Genomic DNA, 27864 nt, shown 5'->3' on the forward strand with positions numbered 1-27864 from the left:
CCATTTAGTTTTTGTACACAGTGTTAGGCCTGTTACCTATCACACTGCTCTGAACAAGGAAACCTGCAAAAACACCGGCCCCAGCGTTCTGTGGCTCAGGCAAAGCTGAGCTCTGCTCAGAGGTGAAGCTACAGGCTGCCACTGGGACCAGTGCTGGTGGCCAGCAGGTGCCTTCTCCAGGTCCAAGCACAACTCAAGTCTTTGGTGTGATAGCAGTGTAAGACAGCAGCACTTGGAGCCTGAAAGAAGCACTGCTGGTGACCCAGCTGTTATGCCATACTGCAGCGATAGCTCAAGTGGGCAACATGGAAGCTTGAGAGCCTCATGTAAGCAGCTGACAACACAGAGTAGGCATTAGCCTACAACTCAATCCCTCAGGCCTCCCAAAGAATATTATCATTTTTAACAAGCCAGCTACCAACTGTTCACACATTTACTCAATTTCTGCAATTTCCTTTGTTGTCCAAGTGTCATCATACTTGGGCTTTTGGCCTCCGTGTGCCTTAACACAACCCAGAGTAAAGTGCAATTTCGATGTTTTCCTCATCGGCATACTTTGAATGTATTTTCAGTGCAGTAAAGTTCCCAAACTGGCCATAGGAATCAACTAGTCCAGCAATTAGTCACATGAAACATCAACTAGCCACACGCTATGCTTTCCTTGGACAAGGCTGCCACTTGGGCTGTTCAGGTCACTGCACAGACAGTGTCATCAAAGGCAGTTAGGAAAAACGTCCACTGATACATTCACTGATACATGCAAATGTCCATTTTCTCACACACACACACTTTGCAAGATAGGAAAAATCCATACTCCTCTGGGTTGTTCCATCTCCAAAATGCTCTTCAGAGCATCGCAACAGACACTTCTCTCTCCGAATTACTGCCAAATATTCCATACTTACCTGGTTAGCTCACATATGACCAACAAGGGTTTTCAAAACATCCATGTAAGGCTCCTGTGGCATTATATCCTGTGTCCATACAAGTCAGTTACACAGTTCAGAACCATCCTGGACTCCACAGCTCACTGGTCGGTGCTACAGCACGATCGTCAGTGTGTTTTTGACCTAAGCAAACCAGCTCTGTCCTCAGCAATTCCCCAGGCACGGTTCATCAGTCTGCACAATTGCAGGACACTTCTCAATGAGCAGTCCACGTACAGACACCCTATTTTGGAGGCTGAAAGCCTTTAGTAGTACCTATAATCAGTGTTAGTGCCAGAGCACGATTTCAGGGATGCTAAAATGTAGCTTTTGTGAATACTGACTGGACTGTGCTGGCACAGAGGCTGCCTGCCAATTTCAGTTCATACCTGGGCAAAGACGAGAATCAGCAAAGCACATCAAGGCCAGCATTACCAGGATGATACACGGCTTCATCGTACATCCAGTCTCGCACATACTGGGACGGCTGACAACTACCCTATTTGAAGCCGAACCCAAGAACAGCCCAAAATGCCACACTGATGAGGGATATTAAAGCACCTTTCAACTTACTCCATGGTTTCACTTACGAAGAGTGGCACATTATAAGAAAAAGGGCTGGTAATGGTAGAGTTTGGCAGGATACTAGAAAATCATGGAAACAAGAGACTCAAGCAGAAAAAAGTAACATAATTAGGAAGAGTCTCGAAGATGATGTTGGAAGGAAAGCTTCAGATCCAAGGAAAAATACTATATAGGGGATTTCTAAGCACTCATTTTCCATCACACAAATCCACCAGCTTTCAGAATTAAACACACATATGAAAGCAAAACCAGTGGAGATCTTGAATTACATTTATCATGAACTTGGCTGAGCCTGTCAATAATGATAATCCCTCAGGCAGAAAGTCATGCACACACGACGGATGTAGTGCAGCTGAAGCAGCCTGACACGCATTACCAGAAAAAGGGGAAAAAAAAAAAAAATCTGGTACACAAAGAAATAATAAATACCCAACAGAAAGACAAGGCATAGGAAAACACCCTCACAGATTAGTATTTTCATAGAGTTTATTTATAGAATTGTTGTTTCAATTTGGCACACAATTGGAAAATGCCAGTACAATTTGGTGGGACAACAGGAAAAATGTCGGTGTGGCTGGCCCTTTGGGGAGAAAAAGAAATGTGAATTACAAATAAGGAACAATTGGGGTTGAAAACAATATTATCTGAAAGTGAGCTCTATCAGCGGTAGACCATAAAAAAACTGTGAAGACTTCAAACCTCGAGACACTGGGATGATGTTTCCAAGTCCTCTAGTAACACAGACTGAAGCCACCAGAGGAGAGTTTAACACAACCCAGGTTGTTTGCTCTACTGGCAGAAGCTGAGCTCTTCAGAACTTAGCTTAGTTTACTGTTTGTGTTTTACCTGGCCTGCCTCTGCTCACATTGAATTCAGTGGGAATGCTGCTACTGACCAGCAAAATCAGGCCTTTCAAGGGCCAATGCAGCCTCTTTGATAAGCAATGAAGCTCTGCATCCAGGAGAACAAATACCAAATGTTTGCAACATCACACCGAAAAGCTGTTTTCTTCTCAAGACAGTTTAACTTCTCCTTAGTCCATTGGCATCTTTTCTGCATGTCCAGTACCACCAATCACATGAACCTCTCTTCAAGATGCCTTTATTTGGTTGGCATCTATTACACTTTTGGTAGGATCAGCACCTTAGACCTTGGTCTCAAACATTAACAGCCTGAGGATAAACTTGATAGTTTGCTGCTGTGGCTCTCATTCTTGGACCGTTTCCACCTCCAATCTCTCATTTTTCTTGTCCACGTGGACTAAAAAAGGAGCAAGGATCAGAAGGGAACAGAAAAATGAAGAACAGCAAAGAGGGAAAAGCGGCTGCTAATTGCTGGCTCCAGAGATTTGAATCTCTCTCAGAAGCACCGCAAGAGCTGGTGTGGCATCTGAAAACCATGAAGTATAAAGTTTCAACAGCTTCTCAACAGGACTCGTGAGTGGCATGACCTGCTTGTGAGGTGGGAAGTCTCTTGCAGCAGGTGCTATGACTTCATTATAAGAGCTGCCATACAGAAAGCGTGGTTCAAAAGTCAGGCAATCTTTAAGTCCTCAGTCACCAGACCTGTCTCAGCAAGTCACGTTGCAGTGAAGTGGATATAGTGTAGTTTTACCATTAAGGACAGCAGGTCCGAAGATAGACTATGAATGGTATTTTAGCAAAGTCAAATCTGTACTTGTTTGTGTGAAAGGTCCTAAATGTCTACAACAAAGCATTGGAAAAAGGCTCAGCATGAATCGCCTGACAGGAAGCCATGCATCCTGGCTCTCCTTGATTAGAGGCAGTCTCCTTCACTCTCACCCTGCTTGGGCTTAATATCACACAGACATTTATTTGTGGTCCATTAAATCTTAACTGTATAGTCATCTAACCCCTAAAGGACAAGAGAAATTAAACTATCGGTGAAATTTAAATTAAGAAAAGGAAATAAGTGTTCTCTGTTACGACTTCTCCAGCACAGCCATCTGCTCCTTTCCTCTCCACTTCTCTAGTTTATTTTAGAAAATGGATCCACGAAGGGGTTGGGCATAATTGGGGAGACAGCAGTCTACAAAAGCAGTTTTGCCATCAGAGAAACTGCAACTGGAACAACATCATGAGACAACGAAGCAGCCTGCTTCTGCTGGTGTAACACAAGCAAGGCCCAGCACAACACTCGGTCACTTCTCATCGCACTGTTCTTGGGGGACACACACTCCTTGTTTCACACTGTTAAACCAAGAGTATACGGTATTGCACCGCTGTTGTACAACTCCAGCAGATAAAAGGATGCTACAAAGATGTTGGGGTATCTTTGTTTATAAACAAAAAAGCAGAGATGAACTCCAGTGCTGACTTCTCTATGTACCTCTGATCTCCACCCACTGTTTATTTAAAAAAACACAATGCTCCTCTCACACCTGAAGCCGATTATAAAATCTGCCCACTCTAATGACTGTAAAACAAAGCATATGAAACAACATCACTAGATGACCTCTCAGCTTCACCTATATGGTTAATTCACCATCCAAGTAAGCTATCTTGGCTGCTTTCATTATTATTACATGCTCTGTAGACCAGAACAATCAACGCTTATATAAATCCATCTATAAACATCTGGCAAATGGGTTAAACTCAAAACCAGTAACAATATTCAACCCTTTTATTTGCGTCCATGTATTTAGAAAACATTCATTCAAGGAGTGCAAGTTAGGACTCTTGGTACAGCACTAGGTATCATCTATGCTACCATCCACTCTTTACCAGAATGAAAACAAGAAAATGCATACGACTTCAGAATAATTTCACTTGCAATTACCTTAATCATAAAAGCCACTAGAACAAAAAAAATCCACCATTGGAAAAACAATGGTAAAACAATACATTCTCTTACTTCCCTTGTTTGGAGTGAGAATGATACTGTGAATTTTTTAATTAAAATTTATAGAAAAGACATACTTTTGTAAGAACCACCTACATCGTGTAATTGTTTTAAGTACAATCCTTAAAAACTGTATGACAGTTTTATGTGGAAAAGGCTAGAATGTAAAGAACAATGTTCTAGCCCAGCAGTGAGATATAGGTACTGTATGATTTCCTGTCACTTTGGGCATAAGCTTAAGTCACATCCACACAGCTGAGATCAAACAAGTATTTGACCCAGAATAGTAAAATGTTTTAGAATAGAGTGTAAACATAGTGAAAGAAATAGGATATACTGAGTGTTAACATGATACAAATGTCAAAGTGCACTGGTACCTGCACTAAGCAAACACTTCTGAACACCTGCTGGTCTGCATAAGAGCTGCATTTACTGTAAAATGACATCAGACACTGATATTCACCAGGTGCTTACCTATTCTCGTATCAAAGAAGCTCCTCTTTAAACTAGACTGGGAGATCACAAACACCACCTCAGGTGTTAGCTGCGAGAAAGCTGTATGCGCTTAGGCTGTACCAGAAGTAATTAACTGGGCACCTCATTCTCACCTTTTCTTCATTTTCACAAGAAGTGAGATTGGGCCAAGAAGGATCCACAGGGAAAGGTGTTGAACACTGAGATCCATTGCAACAAAGCAATTTAGGATATAACTGGGTCTAAACAAGCACGTCTTCCTAATGGAAGACTACGTATTTTAGCCAGCATATGGAAAGAAGGAAAAAGAGAGCTGAAGCTCCTCTTTGTACCTTATCTTCCAAAAGAAAAATAATTTCAGCAAATACTTCTGTTTCCTGCTGTATACCTTCAACTAAGATGCAAGTAAGCCCTTGTACGATATGTGACATCATCTTATTTTTCATCCTTATACAGAAGCTAAGTCTGATCACAGTTTATGCAAGGAAGCGATAGAATCGTACCCAAAATAAAAGCAGTCACATTTTCACAAGGTAAGTTTACACTTGATTTCAACCTGAATCTAAAACCACAACCTGCCACAGACTTTGTCTTAATTGCCTATCTAAACATTGTGCATTCAACCTCTGTGACACAATTAAGCTTTTATTCTAGGCTAACTATGGCTATTTTTAATCTTTAAATTTTAATCTGTGTTCTTTAACTAATAAACAAAAGAGCTGCTTTTTTATTAGGCTTTAAGTCATCTGAATCAGCCTGAAGGAAAAAAGCTGCAGTGTTTTTGTCAAATATTACTAAAGCCTTGATAAATATCTGGATCTTTATTCTTCACTGAGGTTTGGAAGCTCAATAAGTTTTTCAAAATATATCAGTCCCTTTTTAAAAAGGGCATATTCACTTATGTGTCATAGTATATAGTCATTTATTAAATTTAAAAACTGGAAGTTAAGCTTCTTTGCTTATTATCTACAGGTGTAAAAGCTATTTTCAAACAGCAGCAATAGTGTCAATTTTGGAAAAAACGTTATCTAAAAAAACTACCCGTACACCAAAAGGCTAGTAGGACTAAGCTTCAGTCTACTTGGCCAGTAAGTTTACAAAATAAAAGTCTGTATCTGTAGTTATGCAACATCAGACAGAGGAGGTCTTCTGGAAACATGAACATTAGCTAGAAGTTAAGAAGTATCTAGACATGCTCCACTACTGATATAAGGAGAAAATCCTCTTAAGCAAGTACGATGAAAGAAGTTAAAATGAAAGTAATTAAGAATTTGGTTTAAACAGCCTAAGCTTATACTGAATAAACTTTGAACAGAAAACATCTGTATTAACTAAGAGTTTTAGCTTTCTTGAGGAGAGATGGGAAGCTTACCTACTGATAATTCAAATAATAAGCACATTTTAATCTCCTGAAACCCTTCAGAGGGGTACAGAGAACAACACAGATGGTTACATTTTTGCAGACAGAAGTCCACATATTTTAGAGGTGCAACAAATCGTCATTTGATGTCAAAGGGTCCATGTTCTGTTCTGCACATACTGGACTGACAAAGAAAATTTTTCTGAAAAGTTTTGCAGACCCTACTGTACTTCCAAGTGCCACACGTAGTTCGAATTTGTTTAAACGGATTGAAGTTCAAATGGTCTCTATGTAAATTTCCACAAACCAAGCAACCACAAGCTGCCTGGGATGGCTTAAGAACTTTCTGCAGAAAAGAGTGCATCTTAACCTAAAAAGACAGAAAGTTATTTCCAGGGTTGTAGAAAAATTGCTGGTTTATACCTCATGTTGTAAATGCAAACAACCAGTCAACTTACTATTTCTGTTAAACTTATTCCATGTGACTCTATCCAATGGAAAAAAACCAACCAAATAAGAAAAACAAAGGTACTGACAAAAGCGACTGCTTCTATAGGCACAAACACCAAATGATGAACAAGTCCTATATTAGAGAAAAATCTAGCATGCATCTTCAACACTGTACGTAGAAATGAAGGACAAGAAGTAACTGTTAAAAATTATACAAGGAAACGTTACCTTCTTTTAAAAAGGTATATGGAAATAATTACACTGATCAATAAAACACTGATATTCACAACCCATCTGAACTAAACTGGTTTACATCTTCAGGAAAAAAGTCAAAATGGTACAGAACATTTCTTTTTCTCTCTTAAAAAGCAGGAGGAGCACCACACTGTCAAAGATAACCTTGCTGCATATAAATTTGTATCAACCTTCTTGTGCTTTCTGTTCAGGGGACACAGAACACAGGGTCATGTTTCCTGCTAAATTGTTTACAGAGTTACCAGATGCCTATACAAATCAGCCTTCTTTCCTACCTAATTCATTATGGAGTTGCTACAACTACAGTAACAAGATTTAAAAGGTTCCAAGAAATTCCTGTAAAAACTACTTTGACTATTTTATGAATAAATTTGGATTTTTCTTTAGTTTACCTACGTTCACCAATATATAGTGTATATGCACCTTGAGTATAAGAACTGCATGAAAAAGTCTGAAAAAAATCCAACATGGAAACTGAGATGTGAGGCAGTCAGTCCCCTTCCTACTACTGATTATTATTATTTTATTCTTTTTTAAATACCACCACTGAAGAAACTCAATGCACGATATAGTCCCCAAACCCACACCAAACTGCTTTGCTTTGCTGTGCACCTTTCCCAGCAGCTTTTCAGACCTGCTTCTTCAGACAGAGCACTTCGAGGCTACAAAAGCACAACTTGTACTTCTCCATCAGTCAAGTTTATTTGTGTGATGTTTTTTCCAGATCTGGAAGTTTTTCAATTAGTGCTTTATGGTTCATGTTGATACTGGCTATAAGTCCTCCCTCATTGCCGTCTGAGCCAGTGTAACTAATTTCTTCACCAGTCAGGGTAGTCATATGGCCACCCAATGCTCTCAACACCGCATTTCCAGCACATATGTCCCACTTCTTAATGTAGGTGACATGGATATACACGTCAGCTTCTTCTTGATTCTTTTCAGCCACATCAAGGAGGGCCAACACTTTATAACCTAGAAGAAATGAGCAGATATTAAAAAAAAAAGTTAAGTTTTCTTGCTTATCACAAAGGATAAATCTACTAGTAAGTGTTAAAAATATACACATGCAAGATTTAGGAAAGTGATGTCATTAATTATATCATGTCAGCCAATACAATGGCAGAGGCATTAATAAACTTTGTCTGCCCTCTGACTTGTAGAGAAAAACTTGAAAAAGGAACATCACCCACCCCACTCCACTTGAGATTTTTCCACTGCACTCTGATTAAAGCCTTGGGTATTTGAGACACATTATTTTTAGACAGCCTTTACCAATATGCTACAGAGACCTATCCAGAGACACATCAAAGGAACAAGACCAGAAACTCAAATATAGTTCTGCTATATATTCTGGGAAGAATACAGAGCGATTGTCCAAGCAACCAGAGATCAGGTTAGGAAAGCTAAAGCCCTGACAGAGCTAAATCTGGCCAGGGACATCAAGGACAACAAGAAAAACTTCTATAGATATGTCAGTGATAAAAAGAGATCTAGGGAAGATGTAGGCGCTCTCCGGAAGGAAATGGGGGACCTGGCTACCCGGGATATGGAGAAGGCTGAGGTTCTCAATGACTTCTTTGCCTCAGTCTTCACTGGCAAGAGCTCCAGCGGCACAGCCCAAGTCACAGAAGGCAAAGGCAGGGACTGTGAGAATGAAGAACCGCCCACTGTAGGAGAAGATCAGATCCGAGACCATCTTAAGAAACTGAAGGTGGATAAGTCCATGGGACCAGACGAGGTGCATCCGCAGGTCCTGAGGGAACTGGCAGATGAAGTTGCTAAGCCACTATCCACCATATTTCAGAAGTCATGGCAATCTGGTAAAGTTCCCAATGACTGGAAGAGGGGAATCCATAGCCCCCATCTTTTAAAAGGGGAAAAAAAGAAGACCCAGGGAACTACAGGCCAGTCAGTCTCGCCTCTGTGCCTGGCAAGATCACGGAGCAGATCCTCCTGGTGACTATGCTAAGGCACATAGAAAATAAGGAGGTGATTGGTGACAACCAACATGGCTTCACTAAGGGAAAATCCTGCCTGACTAATTTGGTGGCCTTCTATGATGAGCTTACAGCATTGATGGATAGGGGAAGAGCAACTGACATCGTCTACCTGGACTTATCCAAAGCATTTGATACTGTCCCACATGGCATCCTTGTCTCTAAACTGGAAAGACATGGTTTTGATGGATGGACCACTCGGCGGATAAGGAAGTGGCTGGATGGTTGCACTCAAAGAGTTGTGGTCAACAGTTCAATGTCCACGTGGAGGCCTGTAAAGAGTGGTGTTCCTCAGGGGTCAGTACTGGGACCAGTGCTATTTAACATCTTTGTTGGAGACATGGACAGTGGGATCGAGTGCACCCTCAGCAAGTTTGCAGATGACACCAAGTTGTGTGGTGTTGTGGACACGCTGGAGGGAAGGGATGCCATCCAAAGGGACCTTGACAGGCTGGAGAGGTGGGCCTGTGAGAACCTCATGAAGTTCAACAAGGCCAAGTGCAAGGTCCTGCACGTGGGTCGGGGCAATCCCATGCACAAGTACAGGCTGGGCGGAGAATGGATCGAGAGCAGTCCTGAGGAAAAGGACTTGGGAGTGCTGGTGGATGAGAAGCTCAACATGAGCCGGAAATGTGCGCTTGCAGCCCAGAAAGCCAACCATATCCTCGGCTGCATCAACACAAGTGTGGCCAGCAGGTCGAGGGAGGTGATCCTGCCCGTTTACTCTGCTCTTGTGAGACCCCACCTAGAATACTGTGTTCAGCTCTGGAGTCCCCAACACAAGAAGGACATGGAGCTACTGGAACGAGTCCAGAGGAGGGCCACGAAGATGATTCGAGGGCTGGAGCACCTCTGCTATGAAGACAGGCTGAGAGAGTTGGGGCTGTTCAGCCTGGAGAAGAGAAGGCTCCGGGGTGATCTTATAGCAGCTTTCCAGTACCTAAAGGGGGCCTACAGGAAAGCTGGAGAGGGACTTTTTACAAGGGTGTGTAGTGATAGGACAAGAGGCAATGGCTTTAAACTGAAAGAGGGCAGATTTCGGTTAGATATAAGGAAGAAATTTTTTACACTGAGGGTGGTGAGGCACTGGAACAGGTTGCCCAGAGAAGTTGTGGATGCCCCATCCCTGGAAGTGTTCAAGGCCAGGTTGGATGAGGCTTTGGGCAACCTGGTGTAGTGGAGGATTTCTCTGCCCATGGCAGGGGGGTTGGAACTAGATGATCTTTAAGGTCCCTTCCAACCCTAACCATTCTATGATTCTATGCTCTTACGTTCACTCACTTATTTCTCAGTCTCTGTACTGTGCCAAAGCCTACCTTTTTCTTTCTGGCTTTTTATTACAACAGAAGGAAGATGCATATACCATTCTTTAATAAAGCAACTTGGGCAAGGGCGTTCCCCATTATCATACATTATGCAGTACAAAGTCATGGCTCAAAACAGTATTCTTTCTTTTATGGAATTTTTTCAATTTTTCAACTGTTTAACCAATATCTTTGTTTCATAAAACTGTTCCTTTCTTTATCTTCTTTATACAGAGTCAAGCCCTGGAAAAGATCTACTATCATCAGTTACACTTACACTGCCTTTATCGTAAGAAAACTTGCTTAGATTCATTGTCAACAACCTGTGCAAGACCTTCTTGACTAAGCAATCTGTAAGGGAGCTCTAGCTTTCCGTGTTAAATAAAAAAAATGATATATTTCTGCAAAATTTAAGTTCTGCATGGCTTTTCTGTGACTTGAAAACAGCTATTGCTTCATGCTAGTGCCTCACGTATTTGCATTCTGTCAGTAACACACATAAGGATATTGTGTAAGGTTACACAAAATAAGCTGAACCCCTTCTGAATTAAAGTGAGGCAGATAAAAATGGACTTTAGTGACACTAGTTTTCTCTTTTGATATAAATGCAAGAAATAGTACCAAACTTTAACAGCTTTTTCTTAAAAAATTGTTTAAATGTACTACTAGTTAACTAACAACCAACACATGCTCTACCATGATTCTGTGTGGTCACACAACCTTTTTTTCTCCACAGCAGCATCGGTGCCTTCAATGAACACACATCAGCGTGTTCAGTGGAAGGACCCCAGTAACACTGCTGGTCCAGGCTTAGACTCACTAGCATGCAAACTTGTGAATAGCCTGAAGCCTGAACTAAGTCTGCATCTAGGTTGCAACTGTGACCCTCCTGTCAAGCGCTTGCTTTTAGGGATGTAAAGAAAAAACGGTAAGAGGAAAAAGAGGAAATGCCACCAGTTATATCCTTTTGTCTAATAACAGCTAACCCATTAAATCATTTGGAAGTAATTAAACAGATAGGATGCTTAAGGAACCAAACCTGCTCCACCAGCGGGGATTATCACAGTCTTATTTCCAAAGGTCTGCCGTGCAACCTGCTCAACTTTTCCTGCATGGGAGCGGGATACAATAATCCTTGGAGTTTTCTCATTGTAGGAGGAACGAGGTTTTATGTTTGACCCGCCATCCACCATTGCCCAGGCTACAAGAGAAACACAAATTCTGCTGAGATTTACAAAAGACAATCTCTGTTAAGTGTAAAGACAAAAGGATATTTATCTGAGAAAATGGAATTGATGCCTCTGACTTAATTTCCCTCTCTACTGTAAAAGAGAAAGTCAGGGCTGTCAGAAGGAAGGGGCACATGTCCATATGCGCACACAAGTGGAAGAGAAACAGCCCCCACGCACACAGGCTTTTGTGCATATGGCATTATCCCATGCTTGACTACCCTTGTGCGATACTTCCAAAAAACAGAGTAAGAGGGAAAAATCTGAAGTACTAATATTTAGAACTTGCAACTGGAAAGCCACAGAAGTTAAAAGGATGGCTCTGAGTCAGAAATAGCTCCAATATTTCCTCAAGCAACCTTTTTGTAAGAACAAAAAGCTCTACTACCCTTCAAAACAGATAGCAAAATGCTATTGGGTGATTTTGTTCAGAAGGATAGTAATGCTAAGGAAGGAAATAACTCAGGAGGATAGTAATACTAAGGAAAACAATTTATGGTGTGTTTCAGAGGACTGGATTTAGAATACACAACCTCCCACCTCTTTCATCATGAGGTTCAAAGCCGAGCTTGGTAGGTGGCATCCTCTAACCATTAATTTGACATTTACTTAGCAGACTAACCAGCAATTTCATCTCAGTAGAGAGCCAGATTGTGCGGCAACAGACTGAGTTATGTGTAATAACAACACCGACTGCCCTTTATTGCTCTGTATTTGTGTGGTAGTACTAGGAACAATCCTACTCACAATACATTGGTACTTCCAGCTTGGGAAAGGAATACTCTTCACATAGAATGACAGAATTCATTGCATCTCATCTGATGCCACATCTGAACATTTCACACTTTATTATCATTAAAGGAGATAAATTCTCAAAATTACAGTGCTAAAAAACCATTTCTTCAGATAGATGTTGATACTTTGCTGTTCCAAAACCTCCAAGATTTTTAAAGCATATTGGAATATAGCACATACTCATATGACTGGAAATTAAATTCGCATTTAAAAACAGTAAAATATTTCTATTTATAAAATATTGAGAGTTCAGTGGACCAAAAAAGAGAACAAAAAAAATACATTTATTCAGACTTAGTTTCTGTGCCAGAGCTACTGCATAACTTCAGAACTCTAGAGGTCAGTATTACCTAAGAGAAAACGAGAACAGAAAATCTTGTTTCAAATATATAGTAAGACATGAATACTAAAACTACTTTGAAGCTTTCAAAAGTGCATACACATTGCCAAACGTGCAGCCATGCTCAGTGATACATCATTAATACTGAAGAATTAATTAGTTCATGGCTGTGGCATTAAAAGCATGTCAGATAATCAATAAGGCTATGCTAGACAGTCTTGCCTGTTACATACAGACAGCTGCCATTAAGATCTTTAATCAATCTTTGTTATTCACACTGAATAAACACCAGCTCCTGGGTATAATATCACAGATCCAAGTTCTTCGGCTGAATGAGCAAAGTACTCTTATGCTAAAGACTAACAGCACGCTTAAGACTGGTCAGTATGTGCAGGTTTCACTTTCTTTGGTTTGCTATAAGTGCCCCGATTGAAGGGATCTTAATTCTTAAATATATTTTCAGTTAGCTTGTTTTAAATGTATCATTTTTATGTTAAACAAGTGCAGCACTTTCCTTTTTAGTTTCATAGCACTGAACACATCTGCAGCTCTATTTCTGAGTTCTGCAGCAGCGCTCTTTTGCCCCAGGTACTATTTTCTCGTTTATACCTACAGATGTTCTCTCAAACATCACATTTTAATTAACTCTATGACTGAAGATGCTGGAAACGTGTGAAGGCATAAAGGTACCTGTATATGCTGAGAATGGCTTGTGTATGACTCCTATTACTGGTTTACCATTTACAGCCACGCAAACCATTGTCGTGACATACTGTCGAAGATCCTCTGTGGGCAAAAAGAGAGAGTGAGCAAGTGCCAAAAACACTAAAAGAAAGCAGACTTGACATTACAGAAATGTTGTTCTTTGAAGACCAGTCTACATTCTGCCTCTTAGAATTACGTAACTTTGTTGTATCTTCAAATAACCTTGCAGTTTTAAAAAGACTTTTGAAAACTCTCCAGTTTTCCAGCAATTTTTCCTGTTCAGTAGATATAACCTATACGCCTATCAGATCTAATGCAGCATGTATTTTCATGGAAATCTCTGCCCCACCTCCTGTCCTCTATTGGTTCAAAACTGGTAATTCAAATACTAAAGAACATTCACCTGAGAAGGTGATTATATCAATGGAAATATTTGGAAAAAAAAAAAAAAAATCCTCATTTTTCTGTTTGTGCTGCAGTACTTATCAGCAACAATTTTAGCTGGACTGCCTTGAACTCCTTACACGACATCTTAAAGCATCTGAAAAAGGAGAAGATTGAATTATACATGCTTTTTTGAAGAATTATAACAATTTTTTTTATATCAAGTTAAATAGAATATTTACTTAGTATTCCCTCTAAATAAACAAACAAAAAATATTTTGAGATATTTAGTGCTGCCACAGTAATAACAGAAATAAAGAAATGTGTAATTCCAGCAGAATCCATAAATGACAGTTAGCATTTATTTTAGCAATTACTTGGTTGTAAGGAATACCAAAGCCATTTCAGATTTTTTTTTTAAATATCTACAGATATTTAATTATGCATTTTTTCAATTAAAAAAAAAAAAATCACACTAGCTTTGACATAATGCACTTAAACAAGAGATGCCATTTTAAATACTTACTATTTTGTCTCCAGTATAAAAGGCAGACATCAGAATTATACACATGATTTGTCAACAAGAATCAGCTACCTGTGTATTCTTGTGTAGCATCTAAGGGATCGATCCAGACAGTAACACTTTCTGCTGGAACCTCTTTAGGCTGTATTTTTTGTTTTATGTCTTCAGGAATACTGCGATCCCAAGAGACTGTCTCCTGATCAGCTGTATCAACACGTTCTTCAGAGTTTATCTATATGACAAGACAACAAAAGCAGTTGCATTAACTTATCAGAGACAGTAACTGTGGTATTCGGGGAAAAACATACCTCTTCTTTCTCCCTTCACCTCCAGCTAAAAGTGCATGAATTAGTCATTTTTTCAGCAACTCATAAAGCTATTACTGTCATGTGACAAGCAATAGAAAACCACAAACCACTGTAAACCACAGCTGGACACTGTTTCTTTGGCTGCAGCTCTTCCTACTGCACGTTCTCACAGTCTGAATCGCAGTTTTCTTAAAATCAAAAGTTAAATGCAGTTGCTTCAAAGACTACCAGCAGAACATTTGTCTTCGGAGAATCTTGTGGTATACAGATACGGTAGGGGTCTAATATGTCACTTACACAGATCAGTAAATTCAGATTGAAATGTATAGATATTTTATCAACAAATATTTTGCTTTGGTATGACTTGGGGGAGCTGGAATCCTAGTATATATTCCTGCTTCCAGCACTGACTTGCAACTAGCAATTTAAGCAGCTCAATTGGACGCAACCATTACTCAACTGTCCGATGAATGTTATTTTATAAACAAGTTAATATTATTCTGTATCTGTCTTTAGGGTATGCTAGGCTAAGGACCTAAGAAGGCCCATGAAGAACATTTATATACAGCAGCCAAAGGCCATATTTAAGCCTATTGTCACTTGCTGCCCAGCTTAATGAATTTTATTCTGGACCAGAGGGCATTTCAGTATGCTGAACAGCGCTTGGTCCAGTAGCGGAGCACGCAGTCCCAATCTGTTGGATGGAATAACATTGCAAAACCCAATACAACGTCATTGTGACTGTAGCAGCAAGATATTTTTGGATCACAAGAGATGCAGTTATCACAAAACACTGTACATAACGATCTTTCATGTTACAAAACATCACATAACCTGGCAAGAACAACTATTGGGGAAATATGGATCAATCAGTCTTAACCCATCTGTATCAGCTTATTACCACTGCAAACATGGTTCACAGGAGAGCTGTAACGCAACTGGACACAAGTAGATGTGCTGGACTGATGTGATGGGATTTTGGTAGTGGCTGAGGGGCTACAGAGATAGCCCCTGTAAGGAGCTGCGAGAAGCCTCCCCAGCTCCAAGCTAGACCTGCCTCTGGCCAGGGCTGAGCCAGTCAGCACCTCTGTGATAAACATGGTTAAGAAGGGACAAAGAAACCCATGCCATGCGGGACCTGCAGTCAAGAGAGAGGGGAGAGGGAGGCCCCACTCCGGCCTCCCAGGTGGCTGACTGCCCATGCTGGGCCACCATCGCCCAAGTGCAGCTGGCTGCGGCAGCACAGCTTGGAGCACTCCAAAGCACCCCACTCCCGGGGCACCAGCTGGGCAGACTTCATCCTGCTGGGACTGCCAAAGTTCATCAGACCAGTTGGGCCCAGCACAGCTACAGCAGAGAGGACTGAGACCTGAGAGAAACGACCATGCAGACACTAAGGTCAGTGAAGATGGAGCAGGAAGAGGTGTGCCGGAGCTGAGACTTCCCTGCAGCCCGTGGTGAGACAGCAGGCACCCCCCCTGCCTCCCGTGGAGATTAATGGTGGAGCAGAGACCCACCCACAGGCCATGGAGAACCCCATGCCGGAGCAGAGATGCCTGTGCCTAAGAGAGTTTGTAGAGGATTGTCTTTGTGGGAAGGAACCCCCCCCATTGCTGGAGATTAACAGTGGAGCGGAGGAACCCATGTTGGAGCAGGTGTCTGTGCCCAAAAAAGCTGTGACTCCGTGGGAAAAACCTGCTCTGGGTCAGTCTGATGGGTAAAGATTGCATCCCGCGAGAAGGACTCAAAGAAGTTAATGGAAAACTGTCTCTTGTGGGAAGGGATGTCATGTTGGAGCAGGGGAAGAGTGTGAGGAGTTCTCTTTAAGAGGAAAGAGTGGCAGAAACAACGTGTGATAAACTGACTGAAATGGCAGTTCCCCATCTCCCTGTGCCGTTGAGGGGAGGAGGTAGAGCCAGGAAGAAGGGAGGAGTGGGGAAGGTGGGTGTTTTTTGTTTTGTTTTTTTTTTGTTTTTTTTTTTTGTTTTTTTTTTTTTTTAAGATCTGGCTTTGTTTCTTGTTATCCTCTTTGAGTGTGATTTGCTAACAAATTAAATAGATTTGTCCCCAAATCAAGTCTGTTTTGCCTGTGACCATGGTTGGTGAGTGATCCCTCCCTGTCCTTGTCTCAACCCTAGAGGCTTTTGTTATATTTCCTCCTCCCCATGCCACGGGGGAGGGGGGGTGGTGGCAAGGGGGAGTGGGTGGGAGGAGTGAGTGGTGCTTAGTTGCCAGCTGCGCCTAAACCACAACGGTAGTGCTAACAGGAATTTAGAAAAATTCATCCCCTTTTACTTTTAGCACCTCAGTTACATTAGGAGACTAGTATTTCTATGCTCCATCTACTCCAATTAGAAGGAAAACATTGCTACTCAGCCTTTCAAGCTTCAGCCTGTGTGAACCCTTCAGAAACGCATCAGTCCACTAATTACTCAGTGGGATGATGATACTTATGGTTTAGGTATGTCAGTTAGATGTCTGAAGCTTAGTGTAACCAATCTGGACTTTTAGGACATTTCAGAACATTAGGAACACAAGCTTTTTTATTCTTGCTATGTTTAAAGGTGGGTTCCTCTAATATAAAATTCTAAAGGGTTGCCAAACTGACTAGATCTGATGTCCAGTCAAGGCAAAATAGCAGATGCACATGGGACGCAACATGTCTACATCCCAGAACCACTGATTTGCCTTTAATTGCTACAGATGGAGTCAGCTAGCTGAATCTGCTAGCTCAGATTCAGATAACTGACTGATAGAGTAGATAAGTTGTTTTAGTCAAAGGGGATTTATTACAGATATTGTAGGCAAGTGATGCTGAAAGACAACTAAAGTAAAGAAATTGTCAGATTATGTTTGAATGTTACAGACTTCGTATCAGCAGGATTTTTACACAATTCACATCCTGACAAGACAAGACATCACACACCTCAACTGTAACAGATTATTAGCAAAGGGTTAAGGGCTCTCTTCTCCAAGAGAATTCAAAAAGAAAAAGCAAGCAGAACTGCAGCAACTCCAGCCATACATCATAGCTGTCTTCTCACATAAAACCAGTATTTGAAGCATTGTATGCCAAACATAGAGTCCTTGAAGTTGGCGTGACATTTACAAATTAAACATCTGTCACTGTACAATAAACCTGACAATCGTGTTTTCCCCTAGGGAAAACAGTCCTGCAAAGTCAAGACGACTAGTCCCTCAGATCTGGCAGCCTCAACACAGCCCCGGGCAGTTTAAGTTCCACTACAGCATAATATGCACCACTGTAAGAACACATTTCCTTAACAGAAGGAAGAGGCCTCCAAAACATTAAAGAGTTGGAACCAATCCTCAAAAGGAAGAATATCGTGTTAAACCTGTTGTTACAGTACATTAAAATTAAAAGACTGAAACTATCTGAAAGGTATTTTTTTCAGAGAAAGATCTCCTACTAGTTCGAATTTTGTAGCAGTGGCCATGACACTGCAACATTTATAATGCTTGTGAAGTCTCTCAACAGCTGTGATTAATTTGCCAGAAAAAAAAAAGGAAAAAGGGGCAAAAAAAGGTAATAGTGGTGAGGTTGCAGAGCCATGTGGAAGAATAAAAAAATTTAAAAAAAAAAAATCAACTGGGTCACTAGTTCTTCCATTCAGACGACCATTTACTCTGTAGCCTTCGCGAAACAGTCCACAAGTCATAGTCCAAGTAGAAATTCATAGCCATTCCATCACATGCAGTTACTGAATTTATTTATTGCTAGGAAGCTATGTTATAGGCTTTGCAAGACATAGTTGTCAGAGAAGATCACCAACCTTCAACACTGGAAACGTCTCTCCCCTCTCTCCCTGCCTTTTTTTTTTTTAAATGTATGAGAATATACCACGAAAACATGCTTTTGTGTTAATATGATGCTCCATTCCTACTTGTCATTCTCATTTGCTGAAAGTCTCCAGATGTTGTAACCTTGTATTTCAAGGTTTTCTGTAGTGATATGAATATGTAGTTGACTGCATTCCAAAGCCTTCACCCAGAAATTAGGAGCAGCTATGGCAGAAAGACAATTGCAACACCAAATGTTTCAGACAACAGAGCTTGTTCCAGCAAGACACTCTGAATCAATTACACTGGTACATTAGTGTAAATAATTATAAAGTTTGTGTGCTTGCTATCATATACATAACTTTGCCTACTCCTAAGAGTCACATTTAGATAGCGATCCATCATGCAAGAACTGAGACAGCAAGCAGAAGACAGAAATAAACAGCTCTTTGGGGTTAGCCACCTAACAGCTGTAAACCGCAAAAGCCCATCTCAAAGTTCTGCACGCCGCCCACCGACACTAAGCTTAACCACGTTTCAGCAATCTTCCTCAGTTATACTTCAGGGGAAAGTCCTCCTCACAAGGAGGAACTGCATCACATACAGAAATTTAAAAAAATATATGTAAATCAGTGAACAGACTACTGCTGAAAAGTCAACAACAAAAAATTATTTCATAAACGAAGCAGCCTGGCTGCATCTCGTCAGTGCAGAGCTTCCTCAAAACGAGTCTGAGGTGCAAGAATCCCATAACAGATGAGGGATGCCACTTGTGGGAGCCAGCAGCAGAGGTCTAACAGCAACACTGGGATAAGTCCACGGTATGCCTTCTGAAACATCCACTCTCCTCCGGCATGTTGGTGATTGCAATACAGATCTGGTCAGGGAGATGGAAGGCAACTCAGGACCTACTACAAACACAAGTGGATAAAGGCAGTGCTCTAAACAAACAGCCAACAGTCCTGACCACGTAAAGACTGCAGACAACCTCACAGTGGCTTGTTGTCCTGTGTTGGGCTATTCCCTACCAGCACTTCTTGATGCCTATGGGCAGCTCATTGCCCAACAAACCTACCTGAATACTAGATAGCCGTCCATGGCGAGGTGAACAAACTCAACCTTTTTCAGTGTTTAAAAGAGTAAGACGTAGCTGTAGTTTTGTCTTTGATTTCATCCATTAAGGAGAAACTAAATTGAAAAAACGTATACTAAAATATAAAGAGATGTTTCTGTTCAACTACATTTTTTTTAAAAATAAACATCAGTACATGAAAATGTAATGCTTTTCTTAGCATTTGGTGGTATGCAAGTTTTATTTAAATTTATTTACATAAAATTTAAATCCTACTCCTTCTACTTAACCATCTCAATACTAATTTTATATTTTAATATGCAAACAATCCAATACCTTGAAAAAAGACGAGGTAGCATCTTGAAAAAAAGGTAGCACAACTCTCTATTCCCAAGGGAGTCAATAACCCAAACTGATAATTTAAGTCCTCTGAAATCCAAATCTCAGTGCTGTTTTATTAGAATAGAAAACGAGAACACCATAAACACTATCCCACCTGTACTACTATCAAGAAGAAATACTAATCAAGCTACGCAAGGTAAAAACAAAACAATCCCCACAGTTTAGGTAAAAACAAAGGATAATATTCACTAGTCAGAACATGAATTACATTTCAAGAACAGAGACCGGCACAGGTTGCCCAGAGAGGTGGTAGATACCCCATGCCTGGAAACATTCAAGGTCAGGTTGGACAGGGCCCTGAGCAACCTGATCTAGTTGAAGACGTCCCTGCTCAGTGCAGGGGGGTAGGACTAGATGACCTTTAAAGGTCCCTTCGAACCCAAACTATTCTATGATTCAATGAATAAGTCTATTGATTTGAATGGCAGCATGAAAATGAAAAGCCTGGAGGCCCAGACAAAATGGTGTGCACAGGGGAACGTTAGTAAAACATTAACAGATGTTTGACTTTGGTTTTCCGTTTTGTTCAGGCACTAACTCTGCACGACACACGCAGCCACTTCACCAGCGATTACGCAATGTAAGCATTACCCAAGATTCAAAATTAACTTTGCCATTTGTATTCACATAACAGGAGATGAAGGAAAACAGTGGAGGGACAAAACTAAATAAGTTTATGCAAATGTTTAGAAACAATGAACCAACTGTGACTCTGGTACCTTCTTACTGGTTGACTGAGAGATGTCCTCTATGGACAGTGGAAGATATTTTATCACTATATGGACCCTCTGGACTAATGTTCAGAGCAGCCACTAAGAGAATACCCACAACTACGCACCTTGAAAGGCGTACTGACCTACTAGGTGGCTGCACAGGTGTGTACTTGATTTGCTGTTCTTTGACTGTGCTTCAGAGATGTCACAACTCAGGGACAATCAGTTCAACCAGAAGATTTTGGGCTTTCCCCTGCTTACGGACCAAGCCTCACACCTTGCCCCTCCAAGCACTGCTGGCGTGCTGCTCCAAAGAGTGGTGTGCCCTTACACCCATTACACTGCAAGTCAGACTGTTCCACCTCCATTGCTCAGCCTCTCTCTGTTTTTTCCCTCAAAAGTATCAGAGGTGAAAGCTGTCTCATCTTCTCACAGCATCGTTATACACATGAACTGCATGAAGGAATCAGATTCCAAAACCCCTGAATGTAAACACCCACTTGATAAGTCAGGACATATAAATACGCCCAACAGGAGAGCACTCTCCAGGAGAGGAGGAAGCAGTCAAAGCACTGTATTTGCAATAACTGGAGAAAGGAGCTAACTTACGCTGGTTACAAAACAGGGCTCCAAAATCTGCTACAGAAGGAAGGACTCACATTCACATCAAGATTTAGTTCACCTGCAGTCAGGACCACTCATGATTCCTCCCTTCCAACTTTTGAATTTGGAGGTGGCAAGTAGAAGCCTTGACTATGAATGAAAGTTGCTTCCTGAAAGCTTATGTTACTTGACACTGAAAAGAATGCCAACTCAGATATCAAAATATCACTTTCTTTAAGTTTAAAATGCCTTTAAGCTTTAAACAATTTGAATAATAGCCTTGCCAGCACAGTAAAAAATTCTAGTTTTATTCAATACACTGACATTTTTAAAGCCAGCCGCTTCCTTTTGAAAGTGTTCTTTTCCTCCTTAGATTACCACAACATATCAGAAAGAAAAGATGAGCTTTTACAGGTGATCTTCATGCCTTTCAAAAACGTTCCTCTTGCTAGGGTCCAATTTACAAAGAGTTTTAGCAGGGTCGATTTTGTTATGAAAGCATAGAGAGGATCTTACTGAATCACATAGTTCTCCAAATAAAGAGCTTGTTAAAAGGTAATAGAGCATAATAAAAATATATATTTGTATATAAATGTGTAAAGTATAATAATATGCTAACATATAAAATAATTAAAGGTATAAAAACTGCTAGTCTTATGTTGTCATTCACTTGAAATGAAAACACTAAATACTTCTATAATAATGCCATGACACAGATAAAGGAGAAATGCATTTATCAAGGCACAGAAGTCCAGACAGAAGTATTCCTTTACTATCAGCTACATCTTCATTTATTTTAACGAGAAGTCGTTGTCACTTCATTCAGGAACAAGATGACAGGATGTGCAAAGAAGAATATGGACAAGCCTAAATGTCAAAAAGCTTAATTAGTGCTTATTAAAACTTGTTAAGTGGCTTTGGTCAGCAAGCCATCAGGAAGCAGAGTGAAACAAACAGGTTTTCATAAACAGTAAAGATGCTCCAGATGACAACTCTGCTTCTGCAGACTTATGACGAATGGAAGTTGGTGAAAACAACAAAAATGCAGAAGGAATCAGCACAGATCGCAGAATTCGGTTTCCAGCAGTAATCTGTAGAAGCAACCAGAATTTAAAACTAGTAAAAGCAATAAAGCCATTCGCTCATTAGCTCACACAAGTTGTTTCAGTAGATGGCAAAGTTCTCCACTGCAGTTCTATATAGATGCAAGTCTAGCAGAGAGAAAAGGACAACTAGCTTGTCACAAGAGTTGCAATACCATTTTTCATTTTAAAAAAACAACAAAATAAGGCCAGATTAGAAGTCTACCAATAAAATAAATAACATGGAGAAAACTTTTGCTATTTGTGAGTGGCTACGCTTACAAAGAAACTCAAATCTCCAGATGCTCAGCTGACAGATTGAACACCCCCACTATACACACAAGCCAAATGAACTACTTGTAATTATTACGTCTGAAAAAGATAATCACAGAACTCATTACTATGAAGTTACAGGCTTTAATTTCATTTTAGGTAGAGAGCCAGCATAAGCCATCTAGCATCAGTTAAAACCCACGTTAAGAGAAGTGTCTCCAGACAACATCTATTAATGAGATTTCAATTAACATTCACACTTCTTGCTTTACTTAGAAACCCATTGGCAGTTGCTAAGATCATCCAGGTCAGAAGAACATTAATTTTGTTAAAAACCCTAAGACCTGAGGATGCCATTCTCCTGACATGAAGAGACAAACAAATTACTGAACTTATTCAGCACAGCACTAAAATCCTTCTGAAGTTTAACCAGCATTTTGTTTTTTAAATTTACTACTTTAACATATCTATCTTTCCCACAGAATCAGTATCGGATGAAGAGCTTGCCATCTCAGATGAAATTCCAGTTTTCTAAGTATGATAGTTAGCACCATAGTTAGAAGCTTGTAAACAGCAGGTTTAAACCCAGAAAGTACTTCAAGGTAGCTTTATAAAAAAAAAAACAGGAGTGCTTGGAAACATTAAAGAAGTGGAGTTAATTTAGAAAAAATCTCATTAAAAGTAGGACTGACATGCTCTTAAATTTCCATTTCAAATACTGATGCCCGATTCCAGCACCATCATGCACAAACTTGAAACGACGTATTTTATCATCTGTCTTAACTGGGAAAGAGAACGTTTGGATTCAGGGCAGTGACAAGACCCATAAAAAGCTGCTTGAAGAGAAAGACTGGGACAGAGGAACACTTCATTTCCATCACAGTCACAAGAATAAAAAAAAAAGAGAATTTCCTAAACAACCTTTATTTTACAATTTTACCTTGGATACATTCAGATATCAAGCTCCTGGTACCGGCTCCTGGACAAGTAGCATTAAGACAAACAGAAGGCCCCAGTGCGTGGTGCTGAGACAGAAGCTCTTTTACCATATAATGCTGCTGAAACCCCAGTATCGTGAGATCAGCTCTTCAAACAGAGTAGCTCTTCTGGGCAGAACATACCATTGTTTCTGGTCAGTCTCTAACTGGATTTGGAAACACTGCTTCCCCAGTCCCCTCCCTGCAGCAGGGGGACTGGTTTGAGGATTTCCTTAATCCCCTCACCTGATTCCCATGCCAGTCCTTCTTATCACATCATCACTATGCTAGCACAAAGAATAAACACGGCTGCATGAAGAATCAACCAGGAAAGTAATGAATAAAACCAGAAAAGATAAATAAGATAAAAAATAAATAAAAGGAGTGGAGGGGATGATCACAACTGGATCAGAGCTTTAACTTGTTCTCAGCATGACAAACAAATAGAGGAGGAACACACAGTTATAGTGCAGGATCAGTAAACACCTCAAGCCTGTAACTGCAGTTGAGGACACTATCAAGAGAAACCACTGCACATATTTTAGCATTAAATTTATTTTAAAATCAATGGCACATACTTCATAGAAGATGTGTGCAAATATTCACTGCTGGATGTTGAGTGTGATCCGACAACACCGGGTAATACCTGAGTTAGAAAAAACTGACTTGCCCCTTCCTCCCCTGTCTTTCTCAAGCTTGTTTCTGAGGGACATAACAACAATACTCAACACCATTCAATCTACTACACAGTGATAAAACAGAATTGATCTGCTCCTCTTAGGTCTTACCTAACCTAGCTGTGAGAAGTCTTGAACTGATGCAAATGCATCTATTTATAGGAAATAGAGCAGGTGATGTAAGCAATGGAGTTCCTCTTCCCCTGTAGAGACAATACCTTTACTTAAATGAAAAGACAAAGGCAAAACATTTTCTATGTTTTTTTTTTTTTCCTCTCTTCCTCTCCACAGATTTTGAAAGCTTTTTTTTAAGTCACAACTGCCAGGATTGTAAGACTCTTTCCAGATTTATTTCAGCTTCTGCAAGTGAGAACCCTGACTCTTCCATCCTCTCAATAATCACACCTTAAGAGAAGATCTGCTTCAGACAGACTGTATGCATCCTTTCCTTTATGTCCAGCAGCACAATACAGGCAACCCGAGGCTGCTCACTGACTTCAGTTCAGCCAAATGACTTCTCCCCCTGGTTATATTTAAACATTGGAAAGCCATAGCTATTCTTAGCGGATAATTGAGGGATCATTTCCTTTGCATTATAGGCATATTTTGGCACCCAGTTTTTATGCTGGTTTGCTTTTTTCCTGGCTGCAGCATTTGGCACCAATTTAAACGTTGAGGTATCCCCGATAGGCTCAAGGACTCCACAATGTGAGTAAATCAGCATTTTGCACAAGTTAACTCTTGGAATTCTTTCAGTTTTTGTTTGACAGCTTTTGTTAGCAGCATCTCCTCCAGCAAGAAGAGAAGAGGGGTTTTATTTGACTTCGGCAATGCTTTTTATTCTAGAGCATCCATCTGTACACAGGGATAAGGCCAGAGATATACAGCATGACGCTTCTCACAAGATACAGTCTTACACTGCTTCACATGAGAGGTGTCTCAGGAAATCCTCTATAATCCTCATCTTCACACTAAAACTGCAGCAGGTCTCTTCTATGAAACAGTAACAGTTTCAGATGTGTTGTGCTGAAGGTACATACGAAGGATGTACAGATTGAGACAAGACCTTGTCTTCACACCTGAGAAGCATACAGTGAGTGCCACACGTATATAATAAAACAAAGTTTTATTTTGGTTTGGACAAACGTGCAAGAATACATCTTCGTTATAGTGCAGACTTTAAGAGACAGTATGTCTTATCAGTATATACAGCTTAGCGGATATTTTTTAAACACTGCAGGAGATAAGCTGTTATTATCCAGATCACATACTCGGAATACTAAATATCCCAGAGCTGATCTATCAGATTGAATAACTCTAAATCAACGGAAAGATTTGTCAAAGTCTTCCTTGTCATCCTCAATGCTCAAGCTCAAACAATCTAAGTGGGGTAGGAGAGGGAAACAAAGAAAAAAAAAAAAAAGACATATGCCTGATTTTTTTCCAGTTCCCCAGATATACACACGTTTTTGTCTTCATACTATGTTTGAGAACACATCTGCACTTCAGAAAGTATCATCTGTTTTTAACAACTACCAGCCCAAGTCAACTGTAAGAAAAACGAAAAAGAATACCAAAGTTTTTTTAAAAGTAGATGTTCAAAGTTATTGCCCTCTGAGAGGAAGACGCACAAGTCAGATTGTCACTACTATGCATCCCAGGCACCGGAGCAGAGTTTACACACATGACCACAGACACAGAACAGGCAATACAGTTCACTGAGCTCTTCAAGCCCAAACTGAACCTCCAGCCGTCTGCAGAAAAACAGATAACTCCTCTATCTAAACTGACAAAGTCTCTCCACCCGTGGAAGGGCACAAAGCGCACAGGTTTCCGGCAGTGATACGGATATGCCGCAATGCCAAGATCTGTGAGGACACTGAACAGCAAAAGAGAACAGGGGACAATACTTTTTCTTCCTTTAACACAGGGCCTGCGAAGGTGGCTTACCATTAACAGACAATCCAGCAACCTTCAGAACACAACCTTCACAAGCTTTCTGCAAAGGAAGGTTAATCACATATCAAGTTGACTTCAGATATTGAAGAATTTGGTGTTTCCTTTAGATTTCATGTTCAACAGGTTCTCTACAACACGTCAAAAAAAACCTCAAAAAAAAAAAACCCACACCATCCTGAGTAAATTCCAGAACAGCCACTGAAAACTCATTGAGTAGTAGCTAAATTTAAGCAAAAAATAAACTTAACTACACTAGGTTTTCTCTCAACCTGTGCAGCAAAAGCATGTAACCATTACCTTTGAGATCCAGACTTGGGGTTTTCTATCTGTTTCAAACGACTGTAAGAAGTTCAGGAATTTAACATCAAGAGACTGAAGAAAAGTTCCCATTTACCAAAGCGAAAGTAGAAATAATGCTGAGGACAACCAAAAGCCTCGAAGTGTAGTTCTAGTTTGGGTGCCACCTCAAGTATTAGGCAGAGATTTCAGAGGCAAACGAGAGCAGAGGGGGGTGTACACCTCTGAAAGAAAAGTGAATTCGTTTTGCCCACATAGGCAGTGACCCATAATGTGACACAGCTGTTAGCTTACCTGCCGACCCAAAGCCACAAGCTAAAAGCTCAGATATCGTACCACTATGTCCCTAAACCTCAAATTCTCAATCTCTTCTCCCCACTCCTGGCTCTTCCTATAACTTAAGGCAATAAGTTTCTTAAGTTTTCTTTTAATTAAGTTTCTTAATTAAAGAAAACAACAGCACTACTAATCTCAGCATCGTAAACATATGCAGAACCGGTGCTAGGAAGTTACCTTCGTCCTTCACCACAGAAAGCGTAACTCGGAATGTTTAGATTCCCGGTGTTTCTGCCCTCTCACTCCCGTATCACCCCAAACGCACCGTCGCACCTTGCACGGCTTCTCTCAGACACGACCCAACTCCTTCCCCCGCGACCCAACACCCGCGGCGAACCAAGCGTGAGGCGGCGCCGCCACAGCATCGGCAGGAGGGGAAGGAACAACGCGAAGGGCGGGCAGCGTTTCCCGTCGGCAGTTAGCACACGGAGCGGCGACACGTGTCCCGCCGCAAACGGCCGAGCCCGGGCGGCGGGGCAGCCCGGCGGTTCGCCTCGGGGCTGAGCTCCGCACCGGCGGAGGGGGCCCCGGGCCCGCGGCGGCCCGCCCCCGCCTCACGGGAGGGAGGGAGGGAGGGAGGGAGGCCGGCACCCACCTGCACGGCGGGGAAGGCGCCCTTCAGCAGGTAGAACATCCTGCGGTTGGAGAGAAGGTCGCCGCTCGTCAGCTGCTCCTCAGCCCCTTCCCGCGTCTTCCCCTTCGCCTTGGCGTTGAGGACGTTGCCCTCGCGAACCCGCTTCACCTCCTCGCCGCCTCTGGCGGCAGCCAGGACGGACACGGCCAGCAGCTCCCGCAGGTCCACGGAGCCGCGGGAGGTCTCGGGCCCGCCGGCTGCCGGCTCGCTCAGCATGAAGAAAGCGAAGCGGCCGGCCAGGAAGCCGGAGTAGAGGTGGTAGAGGACACCCAGCCCCAGCAGGCAGAACACGGCCATGCCGAGCGGCGAGAGGCGGATCCCCATGGGGGCCATGGCCACGGGGGAGGGGGGCACGGCGGGGCGGGCGGGCGGGCAGCGGTGCCGGGCGCTCACCACAGCCCCATGGCGCCGCCGGGCTGCACTGCTCCTTCCGCTCCTGCTGCTGCGGCACCGGCCCGGCTCCGCGCTCCCCAGCGGGCCGGCGGGGAGGCAGCGCCGTCTGTATCCGGGTCAGGCGGAGGCGGGGCCCGCCGCTCGCACT

The 27864-nt window shown here is 41.6% G+C and overlaps 1 protein-coding gene across 1 annotated transcript; it reads right to left on the reverse strand.

Annotated features, from left to right (window-relative positions):
- Nucleotides 1-2010: 2010 nt before the first annotated feature.
- On the reverse strand, nt 2011-27656 carry BPNT2 (3'(2'), 5'-bisphosphate nucleotidase 2). The gene is made up of 5 exons (XM_086608662.1): nt 27285-27656; nt 14262-14421; nt 13268-13363; nt 11253-11414; nt 2011-7884 (listed from the first exon to the last, which is right to left on the reverse strand). The coding sequence occupies exons 1-5, from the start codon at nt 27654-27656 to the stop codon at nt 7613-7615; spliced, it is 1062 nt and encodes a 353-aa protein (XP_086464788.1). The 3' UTR covers nt 2011-7612.
- Nucleotides 27657-27864: the final 208 nt, after the last annotated feature.

This window comes from Tauraco erythrolophus, chromosome 3, assembly GCF_009769465.1.
Source record: "Tauraco erythrolophus isolate bTauEry1 chromosome 3, bTauEry1.pri, whole genome shotgun sequence".
NCBI classification, from domain to species: Eukaryota; Metazoa; Chordata; class Aves; order Musophagiformes; family Musophagidae; genus Tauraco; species Tauraco erythrolophus.

What these genes read in the sequence shown, in the direction of transcription:
- BPNT2 (XM_086608662.1), bottom strand. Translation starts at nt 27,656, where the DNA reads ATGGCCCCCATGGGGATCCGCCTCTCGCCGCTCGGCATGGCCGTGTTC. An exon ending in GCGCCTTCCCCGCCGTGCAG is followed by an intron (nt 14,422 to 27,284) that starts GTGGGTGCCGGC and finishes CTTGTCATATAG; the next exon opens with ATAAACTCTGAAGAACGTGT. An exon ending in AATCCCCGCTGGTGGAGCAG is followed by an intron (nt 7,885 to 11,252) that starts GTTTGGTTCCTT and finishes CATTTCTTCTAG; the next exon opens with GTTATAAAGTGTTGGCCCTC.